The sequence below is a fragment of the Schistocerca gregaria genome, chromosome 5 (genome assembly GCF_023897955.1).
Source record: "Schistocerca gregaria isolate iqSchGreg1 chromosome 5, iqSchGreg1.2, whole genome shotgun sequence".
Classification (NCBI taxonomy): Eukaryota; Metazoa; Arthropoda; class Insecta; order Orthoptera; family Acrididae; genus Schistocerca; species Schistocerca gregaria.
In genome coordinates, this window is record NC_064924.1 from 417,523,021 (window position 1) to 417,538,237 (window position 15,217).

Consider the following 15,217-nt stretch of genomic DNA (forward strand, 5'->3'; position numbering starts at 1 on the left):
CTGTTACCAGCTGAAATCGGGACTCATGTGACCAGGCACAATTTTCCAGTCGTCTGGGGCCCATCAAATATGGTCAGAGATCCAGGCGAGGTGCTGTGCTGTTAGCAAAGGCACTCGCGTTGTCGTCTGCTGCCATAGCTCATTAACGCCAAATTTCGTCGTACTGTCCTAACTGATACTTCCGTCTTACGTCCCACATTGATTTCTGCTGTTATTTCACGCAGTGTTGTCTGTTAGCACTGATATATCTACGCAAATTCCGCCGGTCTCGGTTGTTAGGTGAAGGCCGTTGCCAACTGCGTTGTCTGTGGTGAGAGGTTAATGCCTGAAATTTGGTGTTCTCGGCACACTCTTGACACTGTGGATCTAGGAATATTGAATTCCCTAGCAATTTTGGAAACGGAATGTCCCGTACATCTAGCTTCGACTCAGTTCCCCGTTCAGGATGTGTTAATCCCGACGTGCGACGATAATCACGTCGGAAACCTTTTTGACATGAATCACCTGAGTACAAATGACAGCTCCACCAATTCACTGCAATTTTATACCTTGTGTACGCCGTACCACCGCCATCCGGAAATGTGCACATCGCTATCCCGTGATTGGCACCTCACTGTGTGTGGAAACCGATCCTGAGCAAGTGGAAGTACGTGAGTGAGAACTCGACACGGCGACTCCGAAGCACGCCGCCGAGTGCGGCAGTTCCGGCAGCGGTGGAGCGGCTTTCTCCCCCCGCGATTGGCCGGCCGCCAGGCGGCGCAGCTGGGCGACGGCAGCAGCGACAGCTCAGCCGCGTACGCACGTCCGCGGCAGTGGCTCCGCAGCAGCGGACTCGGCGGTAGTGCGTCGTGTGGCCGCCTCCGCTCCGTCCAGCTCGCATACTTGCGTCGGTGCCGAGCGCCGGCCGCGTCTGTCGCCGTTGCGACACCGTACGCCGTGGAGGCGGCCCCGTCCTTCAGCCGGACCGCGCCGACCTGCCAACCGCTCGTCGGCGCGTTACGCGGCCGCTTCCGCGCACACTGCCAAGCTTTGTTACCCGGCCAAGTTGCGCAGCCCGCGAGCCGCGGTTATATGAGCACGCGCTAGTGCCATCCGTCACCTCCCGCCACCTCTCGATCCCACCTGATGGCCCTCCCTCCTCCGTCCCCGCGTCGCGACTGCTAATACACGCGGCGCTCCCACCTCCAGCTAGCTGCGTCATCAATTCCCTTAAACCACTCTACCTGCATGACAGCTGTGCTTTTTGGTGTAGTACGTAATCGGTTTATTCCATCACTTAGGACCGGCGTCAACCGCAATGTCGACGTTACGTGCGTCGTCTGTATCACCGCCCCTCTTCTTGGAAGATTCGCAGACTTCGAGCGACACAGGTACTGTGGCTGTTACTGCAATTAAGCGATCTCACCGAGGGTGTTCTCTGTAATTGCTGCGACAGCGCCTTTCGCTGATCACGTGTTTATACTGCGACGGAACACTTTTGTAGCCCCTCAAGTGAGCAGGATTTCTTTCGTCCTGATGATTACATCCAAGCTACGCGTAATCTGTTAGACTCCCCGTGCTGTTGCCTATACCTGTGGCGTAACTAAGTCACGAACGATGGCAGTCTTGTGTAGGCTTGTTCTGCGCATCTAAGTCACGCATTCTCAAACAGCCGCTGGGCGTTCAGTAGTTTTCTAAACACTGCTCTGAGTGTTGTAGTCAATGCGAATCTAAAACGGTATCGTAGCCAGTTATTTGGTGAACTTTGTTCCATTTCTTGTGAGTTGTCATCACTGTTGGAGTAGTAAGCGACAAATTCTGCATAAACAAGTGAGACAATTTGCGGAATACACGATTTTTTTTCAAGCGAAAATCACATGTTTTGGGCACACAACAGCTGTCACTTGGAACAGGTAACAGTGCGGTTCCTGATTGTGCCTAGACCTCCACGAACCGACATCGTTCGTGAATCGGACTAAAGGACACGGCAGCCCGTGCGTGTGTCTTGGGCCCGAGTCCCGTGGGAGGTGGTGGGGCGGCAGTTTTGTGACAGGCGAAAATAGCCAGAAATGTAGGAAGACGAAGGGGGAAGTGAGGGGAAAAGTGGGAGGGGGAAGAAAAGAAAAACAGATTGGAGGGCGCTAAAATCGGACGGGGTCGGAGGTGTACGAAAGCGAATCTTGAAGACATTCGGACAGGACTGTGTTCAGCAACAATTCTGCAAGACCTACCTCTCCCTGACAGAGAGGCTTGGTTCTTGGTTTTTCCCTACATGGTGCAGCCGCTTACGTTAAACCAAGAGAGGCAGCCGGCCAAAGTGGCCGTGCGGTTCTAAGCGCTGCAGTTCGGAACCGCGAGACAGCCACGGTCGCAGGTTCGAATCCTGCCTCGGGCATGGATGTGTGTGATGTTCTTAGGTTAGTTAGGTTTAACTAGTTCTGAGTTTTAGGGGACTAATTACATCAGAAGTTGAGGCCCATAGTGCTCAGACCCATTTGAACCATTTTGAACTAAGAGAAGCAACGATACGAGACTGCTTTTCTTGTTGGGTTTCTTACAGCCTTCCATTGATTGGCAATGAAATTGAAAACTGACCCGCGTTATTTTTGCAAGCAATGCAAGTTTGAGCTGTGTTATTCCATCTTTTGACCCATCATACAAAAATGAATTCTCGGCACGTGTAGCTTTTACTTCAGCGTAGTCACGTTGACCTCAATAAACAGGCCAACTACCGATGGTGTTCAAACAAACAATTGGGAGATTTCAGGCGGAGGAAATGGTAGGGGCATAAACTCTTAAGTTTGCTCTGGGCACCTGTTATCCTACAGTAGCGCCAGTATCTGCAACACATACCCCCCACCCTCACTACCGCCACACGGCGCCCAACCGTTTTCACTTACGGAGTCTGGTAGTCAGAGTTTATATTTATTACAGAATTCTCGTACACTACTAAAAGTGAAGGATAACGATCAATTCTCCGGAATAAAATAACTTTTTCGTGTCGACTGTAAAATTTAGTTCTTGTGGCATGTCACGTCTCGATACTGACCAACTCATTTATATGACAAAAGGCAATTTTAGAGTCCCTCTTCCCTCTGGAAAGTTTCTCCGGACGCCCATGCTACAGCAACATGTTAACTATTCATACACCAGAAGTCAAAATACTCTGGCGCGTCTTTCAGTAACCGTTTCCAAAGATGGCTGTCAGACACAGAGTTAAAAGCAAAGTACCGTAAGATAGTCTAGTGAAGAAAGCCATAAAAACCAAGTTTTCGATGACGTTGAGCCACAACCATGTAATACTTCTTAACAAGTAAACCGCCGTTTGATTGTGTATTATGTTTACCTCTAGTACTATCCAGATTAGGCTTTTATGGCACTATCCTGTGCACTGCTAAAGATTGCCAAACCATTATTAAGTAATATTCGTTAAGGCAGCCCAAAGACATTCTGCCCACAATAATCGTATTTCTCGCGAACTTCAACTTTGGTATACGTTAGCAGTTGCCGCGCCATTTCAACCACACACCGTGATGTGATGCACCTGTTGCACGTTCCGCGGCAGAGCTGTCTCTGCTGGAAACCCAGAACTAGTGCTCTCTTCTGACCGTGCGACACTTAACTTGCGCAATGATCTTAGCGTGGGATGACAAATGTAATTTGCTGTTTAAAGTCCCCTCGCAAGTCTGCGGAAAAGCCCTCCGCGAAAGATGAGGCCAATTAGTCAGACGTCTTTTTGCACAAATTTACTTGCCATGGAAATCGGAAAAAATTGTGAGGACCAACAGTACTGCAACACGAGTAACGGACTATTGCTGGTGTTTTGGGTATTAGGCGGAGGAAGCAATTAGCACGGTATGGGAAGATCCGGAAGATAGCTTCAAATCAGTTACGAGGCGGCTGACTATATCAAGAAAATGAAAGATATATTTTGCCCTTTTTTCCATCGTATACTTTTGTTCTACTCTGTCTGGTCGCACAATTGTCGGCGTTCTTCGGTGGTGCCTGATTTCAGATGTTTGCAGCTATTCCATTATGGGCGTTTGATTTTCAAACACAAGGCTGTGTTGCAGTCGTACGCTCAGACTCATGTTCCTGAAGTCCCTCTTGACGCCAGGAGATTTTGTAACTTGTGCTGTCTTCATCATTAGTTAAATTTGAGTTTTGTGTACTTGTTAGTAATTCTTATCGTGGGTCGTTAAAATGTATAATTGGAATGTTACAACGTTTGTCTATATCTTACCAGGACTGATACAGGAGATACAAGGATACACATTTTTAATGTGCGAAAAATGTGTCAGAATATTTTTCTTCTTTGAGGGTCCTGATTGATGTGTTCCGGTTAGGGCTTACCGCTTGCCCAATATGCTGTGTGCATAAGGTTATCTTGTAAAATTCTCTAGGGCTTCTAGCCGGTCAAGTGGTTTACGATTCCCCAAGTACTCCTCGGCCATTGTCAAGAGGTTAAAAGTTCCTTGTATGGAAGTGCTACCGCAGCAGTTAGTCCGATGTTGACGCAATTAGTTCTAGAATTGAGGGGAAGGGGGGGGGGGGGGGGGAGAGTACCTCAACATTTGATAGGTCAATGCCTTAGTGATGAAGTGCGGTTTGGGCAAGGACGAACTGATGAACGAATCACTTGTAAATACTTCACTGCAGGTAGTAGTCTGTGCTGGATCTGTTGTTTGTGAAGTAGCTGCCCGACTGGAGCTTTTTAGTAGATTGATGGATTGATGCGTTGTTGTGATCTTCAGTTTGTAGATGATACGATGAGGCTCTTCACGCTGATCCTATGCAGCCACCTTCGCCTTTGAATAACGTCTGCAGCCTACGTCATCTTGAACCTGCTGACTGCATTCAAGCCTTGCTCTGCCTCTGCAGTTTTAACACCCCTTCCCCCTTCCCCCGTCCTCCTTCCCCCGTCCTCCTCACATTCCTTGCATTACCAAACTGACTATTCCTTCATTCCTCAGAATGTATCTTACCAATTGGTCCCCTTTTTAAGTACTTTGTGCTACAAATTTCTTCTCCCCCCCCCCAACCCACCACAATCGATTCTGTACCACCACATTAGTTATTCGGTCTACCTATCTAATCTTCAACAGTCCTTTGTAGCATCACATTTCAGAAGCTTTTATTCTCTTCTTGTCTGAACTGTTTGTCATCAAAGTTTTACTTTCGTACAAGGATACAACGTATTTGTATAAATCCAGAAAATACTTGAATTTACATTCGATGCTAAAGAACTTTTATTTCTCAGAAACGTGTTTCTTGTTATTGCCGGTCTTCATTTTACATCCTCCCTGCTTCGGACATCGTCAGTTATTTTGTTGCCCAAATAGCAAGTTTCAGCGACTACTTTCAATGTCTTATTTCCCAACTTACTTCTGTCGGCATCATGTGATTTAATTCGACTACATTCCATTAACTTAGTTTCACTCTGTTGGTGTTCGTCATACAACTTCCTATCGAGACACTCTCCATTCTGTTCAACTGTTCCTTGACACAATCCGAGCTTGTGTTCAGTCACTAATGACCTCGATGTCAGGACGTTAAACTCAATCTCCTTTCCTTCCTTGTTCCTGCAAGTCTTTTCCTTTTTTCCTTCTCTCACAGAATTACAGTGTCCTCAGTAAACCGTAGCCTATCACTCGCAGAAGTCATTAGTGCACTAAAGCCAGCTTCAGCTTACAAATAATAGCAAATAATTTTGCACGTGGCAGTTAGAACACTTTCTCAATACATAACTCACCCTCCTCAAGTTCCTACTTATCTGAGTCTTCCGTTATGTGAACAAACTGTTTTTTTATACTCACCTTAAGTTCTGACTCAATTTTCTCTCTCTCTCTCTCTCTCTCTCTCTCTCTCTCTCTCTCTCTCTCTCTCTCTCTCTCTCTCTCTCTCTCTCTCTCTCTCCCCCTTCCTTTCCCTTTACTACAGTAGCACACATTTTAAAGCATAAATATTTAGTTGTTTTGTCACGAAACTTTAGCTCAAAGTTGTTTACGTTCTCGTGTTCCCTTCTCAGCCACTAGGCACGTGTGAAAAAAATTTAACTCTCCATGGAATCGCGCTCATGAGTACTGATTTTAGTTTAGATGTGATGAAATTCAGGCTTCAATATGGAATATGTTGCTAATTGGTTACAGCAGGAGGGGGGTTTAAATCTACCTTAGCTGAATTACCCGTGGTATAAGTAAATCGCTGCAAGCAGAAGTGGCGATGATTCATTCAGCGAGGTGATGTGATAACGAATAAAAATGTTTCCACTTTCATTGCTATTGTGAGAAAAATATGTGAATGGGCCAGTCCTTACAAACTGAACGCCAAAATGTGATACTGATAACGTTCTGCCAGTCACAGGGAGCATATGTTTCACCTTGAACCGCATACGCTGCGCTTGGCTGTGACGAAGTTACGTAAAACGGTATCGCGGCGTAATTTGCCCGAGGACAGGACCAACGGTTTTGTTTTCTGGGCAATTTTTCTGTGTCTACCTCTAAAGAGTAGACACTTTTCGTTACATGAGACATCTTACTTTTAATTTGTTCCAGTTTATAAAAGAAAATCTTTCAGAAATGTAGTCGAAAAACTGGTTGCGTTACTAAAAACATAACATAGCTATCACAAAGTAAAATATATAAACTCAGTAGCAGGTAGGGGAAAAAAAAGTATCTACAAATATTTTCACAGGCATCTATATTGTATTGTTTACGAATTCCTCTGCTAGTTAGAACATCGACACTGTGCCTAATTGTGAAAAGTGATGTTTGTGAATAAAGAACATAACTTAGGAACAGCAACCAGACATAGGTAACGCCACCAAAACTAAAGACGTTTGCTCTTGTAATACGTGTTGTGGTATGTTAGTAATGTCACACACTGCGATGATCTATCTTTGTGTTTAAAACTGAAAAATCTAGTGCAAATGCTTTGAAATATTAGGAGGCTTACTGTAAATAGCCATGCACTTGTTAACTAATCATCGAAGAGTCATGTGACGTATGTCCGATGTATAATTGTCGAACATTTGGAATGAAATTTTTAGAATGTACTCGTAGTTAGTTGCTTATGTGCTAAAGGTGCAGGTGTATAACTAATTCATAAACTACGTAACTAGTACCAGTTTCACATCATGTGTACCACAAGGTACAGTATCGGAGAGCGAAATGCGTATTCCAACCTCGCATGCGGAATGAAAAGAGCAACCTCAGAAACGCCCACGTGTTGAAAACATATCATATTAAACTGTAAAATGTAGGATAAATATGCTCTCATAGCATGTGTATATCTAATTAAAAAGTATATTATTACACATAGGGCGAATGAAATCCTCGGACGATCAAGGATTACCCTCGAATTTATTATTCGCATCGAAGGATAGCCGTTCATCGAAGTAGCACAGAAAAGCACTGTCTGATGGCGTTTGGTAATATCCGATTTACTGTATCTAGGCATTTTAGAATTTATTTGCAACAAATCGATTTTCATACGTGGTATGAATTACATGTATAGAGGGTAAATCTGGAATGCATAGAATCGTTGACGTATAAGGGAACCGTTATTGACTATTTATACTTTCGATTTGCTAACTTCGTATTTTCAGCCATTAAATAACGTAAGATTAAAATTGTTCATCATATATCTGCACTGCGTCCTAGTTCATAAAAATATAGAATTCAAGGAAGACTACACGCAATTGATTCTACACACATACTACCGTAAGTCAAAGAATAAGCTTTCGTTTGGAAAACGTACTCTTCATATGCTGGACTGTTGTTATAACAGTATGCACTTTATAAATGAGAGTTAGAATTCACTATTAGAGGGGCAACATAAAACTTTTAAGTAGAGAGCGACCAAATATGTCTTAGTGTATACGAGGAAAACTCTTCAAAATAGAAAGTATAACTTTCTTTCTTTCTTTTGTTACTTAAAATGTTGATGACGTATATATTTTAGCAGTTTCATAACAGTGAAATGAGTTAATAATCTTGGTTTAAATGGACGTAAAAGTGGAAAAATATAGAATTCGAGTCTCTTTTGAGCTTCCAAGACTACTTGGATGAAATACAATAAAAATACTTGTGAGAGTATATTTAAGTGCACCGAACATTTGAGGGTGAAACAACCCAAGTACTGGTAGAACGTGTTTTGTTCGTACACTACACATTTATCCGGATGTTTCTACCCCTCTGGGAGCCAGGGATTTTGAGAATCCATTAGGCAGCTTGTAACCATTTGGTGGACCCAAACATCGTTGAGAAAAGTCCTCGGGCTGTCTCTGTTCCTCTGTTATATTCACTGATCAGTGCGGTATTGTGACTGTTGTCGCGCCTGCTTTCGTGATGCACTGAGCATCGGTTAAGATGTTTGTTAGCCTCACTCATCCTGGAGAAGGGACAGTCAAAACCCCATCCGTCCATCCGCGCCTAGATATCACATAAATCGATTTAGTCGAATGCCATGATGGTTCCTTTGAAAAGGTGCCGGCAGTTTTTTTTTTTTTTTTTTTTTTTTTTTTTTTTTTTTTTTTTTGTCGCCATCATTGTCCAGTACGAGATCGTAGTGTAACGACTTTCTAGACGGTCGAGCGTTAACACTAACGTTGAGTGCCTTTCCTCCCTCTCCTGAGCTTGTGTTGACACGCTTTTTAGCATCAACAGATGCGTTTATTAGTATACTGATTACTATGTTTCGATGTAGTTTTCCAGGCAAATCTTGCTTCCATTTGGTGATACGTGTGTTTCACAATACGAAGGCTATTACAGCAAGCAGATTTTAATATGCACGAGTGAGTAGCAAGTCCACATGCACTTAGTCTGCCGTAGCGTTGGAAAATGTGCTTCTTCTGGTGGTTTTGATCGACACACTCGAAACAGGTTGACATTGATCCACACCAGCCTTGCCGCCAAGTGACAGGATGGTTGACGCCATCTCGAATGGAGCAGGTCGAAGTTCTGGCTGGAGTAGCTCCACTCGACCTCAAATGGATAGTAGCGGCCAAATTCGAAAGGAGCAAAGTGAGCACTGGTGACACTTCAGGTCCGGAACCTGTTGCTCATCGTCTTTGCAGCACGAAAAGCTTTCTCAAGTACCGCCCCTTAATGAAATTAAAGACAGAAAAGAGACTTCAACACTGGTAAGGCAGAGCTCAACGTAATTGGATACCACTAATAGACGCCAACATACATATTACTTAATCGTCTTCGCGTACGAACTGACCGAAGTAAAACTGCCATGTCAAAAATGAAAATGGAGGCTGATGAACAAGACGTATTTTGTGGATATTGTGCTGAGCAGACGATGAGACATTTGCTTCACTGCCCCTTTCACACTTTGCTCAGCCATAGTTAGTGACGCAAGAGGATCTAGCGTCAACAAGCCCAACGGCGGTGCACCTTACATAGGCGCTGCACTTAGTTAAATGGTTGTCATCAACAGGCCAAGGTCTGTATTAATGTTCTAAATCCAGTTTAGATAGTGGAGCTTATGATGACAGCTAATTAATCCAAAATTCGTTAAAACTATGGCATTCCCCAAGTCACAGCTATTGTAAACTGATCAAAGTTCAACAGCTAATGGCCACGACGCCCGAAGCTTATCAACCGGCATAACAGCCGCCTTGTTACACTTGTATCTCATTTGTGGAAGTACGAGTGTTGATAACATGTATATGAACGGCACAATAGTTACGAAATCTGCGGAGTGTGAATGGCATATTGTAACGGTAATCGAAATGCGCTGTACTGTCTTGGAGTTCTGTCGTAGTGGCAACGACACGGAGGGCAGCGCGACTCATTTAGAACGACAGAGCACGCGTCCTAATGCCGCCGTAATAGTCTGGCCAGCTGCCAGCCGTAGGTAGGTCCCGAGGCTTTGCCAGCGTCCATACACGTACACACTCCGCTGAGAGAACCGGAAGACCGCCGCCACGGCTCTGTAACGCGCACGCTACGGCTGATGGGTCAGGTGATAATATAATTCGCCGCCAGGTTTTTCAAATTAGTCAGCTACTTTTTTGCAACACGCGCAATACACATACACTCGATTTTGTAGATACGTGAAGCACAACTAACCACAAATCCTCATAGCGATTAAGATTTCATATATGGGTGACATTATTCCACTCTGTGGGCGATCTAGGTTGATGCGAAAGTAGAAATAATGAACTTCAAAATGCCACGATGCTTTAGTAGAACGTTTATTCAAATTACCTGTTTCGGCAAATGTATGTTGCCCTCTTCGATCTTATGTGCTGCACTTCGAAGCATGTATGTATAATAATTTGTCACGTAATAAACAGACATTCCAAGAACATGCGAGAACACTATATATGCTTCTCAAAGGCAAAAAACAGTCATTATATAAAAATATCATACACAGTGCACCGAATATACATGCTCCGTTCGCTTAAGCCGCTTACAGATGACTGCTACATGAAAAAGCAATTGAGGGTAGTAAAACCTGGCAGCTCGGTTGAGGAAAATATAAAGAATCGCACCTATATAACGTGTAATTCCATTTGAGAACTGCAAAAGGACAGCCTGCTAGCTCTAATTCTTAACCACACTGTCGCAGATTTCTAGCCGCCTCGTTAATCTGACGATCGTGTACATATTGCAGCGTACAAATATTTCTCTTTAAGCAAAGCTGTTTTATTTTTTCATTTATGTGATATTTCGCTTGAGTTTGTGGGGACATTCTGCAGAACGGTTTACAAATCATACTGTTCTCTGGATGATAGAGCAAAGCCTGATTTAGTAATTACACAGAGACGATCAGGCACGACAGAGCGATACACCAAACTCGTCTTCGGTCTTAAGACGACAACGGAGATACGAAGTCCGTTCCTCGCGAACTGACGAGTAGGCGCACCACAGCAGTCACTGAATTAGCATTCTGGAAGACGGCGGCTCAAATCCCATTCCACCGTCCGACCAGAAGTACCCTCGCATTCTTTTGCTAAATCGTCTCAGACAAGTTCCATGATAGTTACTGCATACCATTGTTTCTATATTTGTCTAAAATATCTGGTGTGTCGGTCGTGCGCTGACTGTAAATGACTCACATGTTTCAGTGACAAGCACTCAATAGGTTTCATATATTATTTTCGTGTTTATTTTTTTTCTCGTTTTTACGAGACATGTCGTGGCAGCAGAGCGGTTGTTGGGCAGGTGTCTCAAGGCCGCGGGAGCGTTTAAACAGACATTTCGCAACGCTGCGTTTGAAGTGGCAGCATCATTATCCTCCGATCGCCTGCTGCCACACGGCAGCCGCCAAGGACGCAGCCAGCGTCAACTAACGTCATCTGAGACAGGCGGGTCGCACGCTGGCACAACTGCCCACAGTGAAACAGGAAACAGCGTTGAAATAGCAATTACGTCCAGTCGAGCCTACTGGTATGATAGTCACTTACCAGGAATAGGATGCCATTCAGACTTGTTGATAATCGCCGTGCATAGTCTACCATCCCCTCCCATTGCTACCTGGCTATCGTCTGAGTCGACGTGTCTTACAAAAATCAAATATTCCTCGCGTTTTGGAGTTCGTTGTGATTCTACATACGATGCCTTCTTGTGCTATACAGAGTATCCCAGAAATCTTGCGAGGTGGTAGAGATTGTCTTGAGGAATACATCGAGAATGGGAGCCTGTGTCTGGAAACGTCATCCAAAGACGCTACAGGGCGTTGACGTTCTAAGCACTGGCGCCTGCAACTAGGCCACCCCTTAGGCAGTAAAGGTGACTTTGCACGCTGACATACCGTAGGCAGAACGTCTCGCAATGTTTGTTAATCAGTGACAGCGACTGAGTGCCATGATCACCAGTGGGGAAGATGGAGCTAGCTGCGGCGTAGACAGGCCTTATCTCGTATGAATACGACTGTTTCATACGCTGGTTTCAACCTGCAGTTTTTCTCCTGCACACCGAAAAAGACTGGAGACTTTAGAGGGTACCAGGAGAAAAATAAATTAATTTTGGACGGAAACCCCTGTCCGAAACAGTCATCCACCAACGCAACAGACCATCGCATTCATAGAGGCCTGTCTACGCAGTAGCTAGTTCCATCTTCTCCACTAGTGAGCGTGGCAATCAGCCGTAACTACTGAATAACAAACAATAATGCGAGACGTTCCATCTACGGTCCGTCACCGTCAAAGTTGCGATTGCTGCGGTAGGGGTGGGACAGTGGCAGGTGCGGTGCCAACAACTTCGATGTTTTGTAGCGTTGCTGGATTACATTCCCGGACTCGGTTTCCTATCCTCGATTTGTTGCTCAAAACACACACTACAACCCCACGAAGTCTGTCGCAAGATTTCTGGAACACGCTGTGTATAAACTGATTTAATATAAAATGGCTGAACAGCCGTGTTGAACTTGCTACATATAAAAGAGCTTTATCGCAGATTCAAGAGATCAGCCCAACTGAGAAACTAACGCTGAAAGAAGCGATAATGTTCGTAAAGAGAGCGATGAGAGAAGCGTTCAGTGAATTTGAAGCTAAATTTTCTTCATCCAATCTATTCAACACCCTCAAGTATTGCTCCTACGTAAGATCAGTAAGTGAATCGATGTTATCTGTCCAGTCGCTCAATGACCTTAGTGACATTGACACAGAAGATGGCATAGAAAAGGCTGAAATACTAAATTCGGTTCTCCGGAACTGTTTCGCCGCTGATGATCGTAATACGGTTTCTCCTTTCAATCGAACACCGAAATGGCAGATGTTAAGACAGTTGACCGTGGAACAAGGCAGCAACTACAATCGCTTCGTAGTGGAAAGTCTTCTGGATTGGTTGAGGTGCCTGTAAGATTCTCCAGAGATCATGCGGAAAAACTAACTTCACTTCTAACAAAAGTTTATGGTATTGTAAGAAAATGAAACGCCTACAGCCGTCCTTACGATCTTGTTTATTGTGTAGCTACCCGTATCGGCGCTTCAATGTGCCATCTTCAGACTTTAGTTGATACTGAAGGAGTTATCACGGTCCATATATGCAACGCATCAGTGGCCAACATAACTAGTTTACGCAGAGTATCTGTAACTATCTGATGTGGTCTCTCCAACCTCCGACGACATCACAGTCAGAGACAGTCTGCGTAAATTAGTTTTTCGCCGCTGATGCGTCGTGTATATGGATCGTGGTAACTCTAGCGTCAACTAAGGCCTGAAGTAGGCGCACAGTAGAGCCGAAACTGGTAGCTACACATTAAATAACAACATCAGGACGGCTGTAGTCTTTTTATTTTCTTAAAATAGTGAACGGCCGTGATCACCCAGACGTCCAATCAAAAGTATGGACATACAAAAAGTTAGGTCGATGGAGCAACAAAGACTACTTAGCGACTGGAAAAAAAGCGCAGATACAGTTTATTATAGGCCTATATCGCCGTCATCGATCTGTTGCAGAATTAATGAACGTCTTGTATGCTCACGTATTATGATGTCTATGGAGAATGCAGATCTTGACTATAAAAATTAACATGGCTTCTGCAAACAGGTATTGTAAAAACTTAGCTCTGAGGTCCGAAGGACCGCACACACCAACTCCCAGGTTGATGCCGCGTTCCTTGACTCTAGGAACATATGTGATACAGCTTCACTCGGTCTTAGTGAATACGAGCTTACCGAGTATCGTAAAAGATTTGTGACTGGATTCAGGACTTCCTTGCAGATACACCTCAACACGTCACCCTTAACGGAATAAAATCGACAGACGTAAATATAATTTCAGAGTACCCCAAGAAAGTGTCATAAGACCATTATTGTTCACAGTGTAACTTACATATATAAACAGTGTAGTTGATAACTTCGGAATCTCCATAAGGGTATTCGCAGATAGTTTGGTTGTCTGTAAGAAGGTGACAATTCCAGAAGACAGTGTCGACATGCAGAATGACCTGCAACAGAGGATCGGTTATTGCTGCAGGGCCTGGCAGTTGACTCTGAACATAAATAAATGCAACGTAGTGCGCAGTTATTGATGGGAAAAAGTCCTCTAATGTACAACTACGTCATTGGCGAGAAATAGCTACAAAATTGTAACTAGCGTAAAATGCCATTGTGTATCCATGCTGCTCGTCCTAAAATTGAATGACCATATAAAACAAACGGTACAGGAAGCGGATGCCAAACTGAGTCATAGGAAGAATCTTGTGGAAATGTAATTAATCCATGAAAGAAGTGGCTTACGCACTAGTTCCACCGATTCTTGATTATTTCTCCTCCACCTGGGACCTGCACCACGATGGATTAAAATGAAGAGATAGGGAACATCGAAAGAACTATGGCACGGTTCGTCAAGTAATCGTTTAGTCGGCGCAAGGGTGCTACAGACACACTCAATAATAGTCGTTCTCCATCACGGAGAGGTTTTCTGTTGAAATTCCGAGAGAAGACGAGAACAGTGGGCTACCATATTACTTCCTCCCACATCCGTGTCGCGAAATGACAGCAGAGTAAATACGAGGTGTCAGATCTAATACGAAGCTTTACCGACTATCATTGTTCACAGGCGCCATTCGCGGATGGGACAGGGAAGAGGGCAAAGGACAGTGTACTACAGTTACCCTCTTTCACACTTCGTAAGGTGACTTGGAGGCGATATACATAGATGTAGGCTGTAGAGATATGATTTGCAAGTAGGCCCAGCAGTTTCACGTTTTGTGTGATAGGTGCGCTAAGCTCAATGAGAGACCAGATTAAAAATAGTGCAAAGGTGGAAACAAGGAGCGGCGTGCCCCATGGACTTAAAAAGCGACAATATCAGCATGTGAAGGGTCCAAACCTGAGGAAATACATGGTCTCTGGAAAAGGTCTGCCACAACCTGATATTTATTTCTAGTCGTAGAGGGCTTGTCGCTAATACAGTGACACGCTTGTGGCACCAGTGATTAGATGAGTGCCGTGCCCTGAGACAGTATGACAGTGTTTGATGTAACGGGACCATCATATCTGGATGGCCGTAACTGACCGTACAGCCTGGGACACAGCGTTCGGTTTTACCTTGAATCGCCGTAATGACTGCGAATTTGTCACGTCAGCTGTTAGGGTTGAGCTGGTGCCATTGCGTAGGATTCAATTCTTGAGTGACTGTGCAGTATAACGCCTTACACTGCAATGGGCATGAGACCGCCGTCTCTAGTACTATGAGTGGCATACTGTGCTGTTTCGGGACAAATCCCGTGTAATATCCTAAAGTGATTGGCGTAATTGGTAGACCCATACAGATTA

The 15,217-nt window shown here is 44.5% G+C and overlaps 1 protein-coding gene across 35 annotated transcripts in view; it reads left to right on the top strand.

Moving 5' to 3' along the window:
• Positions 1 to 15,217, top strand: part of LOC126272746 (transcription factor HNF-4 homolog) — a 594,004-nt gene that overhangs the window by 434,577 nt on the left and 144,210 nt on the right. For 11 of the 35 annotated variants that reach the window (XM_049975811.1, XM_049975808.1, XM_049975810.1 and 8 more), the window contains exon 2: positions 1,281 to 1,370. The exons of the other annotated variants lie outside the window; for them this stretch is intronic. In XM_049975811.1, coding sequence (XP_049831768.1) covers positions 1,281 to 1,370 — 90 coding nt within the window. The remainder of the gene's footprint in view (positions 1 to 1,280; positions 1,371 to 15,217) is intronic. 35 annotated transcript variants of the gene reach the window in all.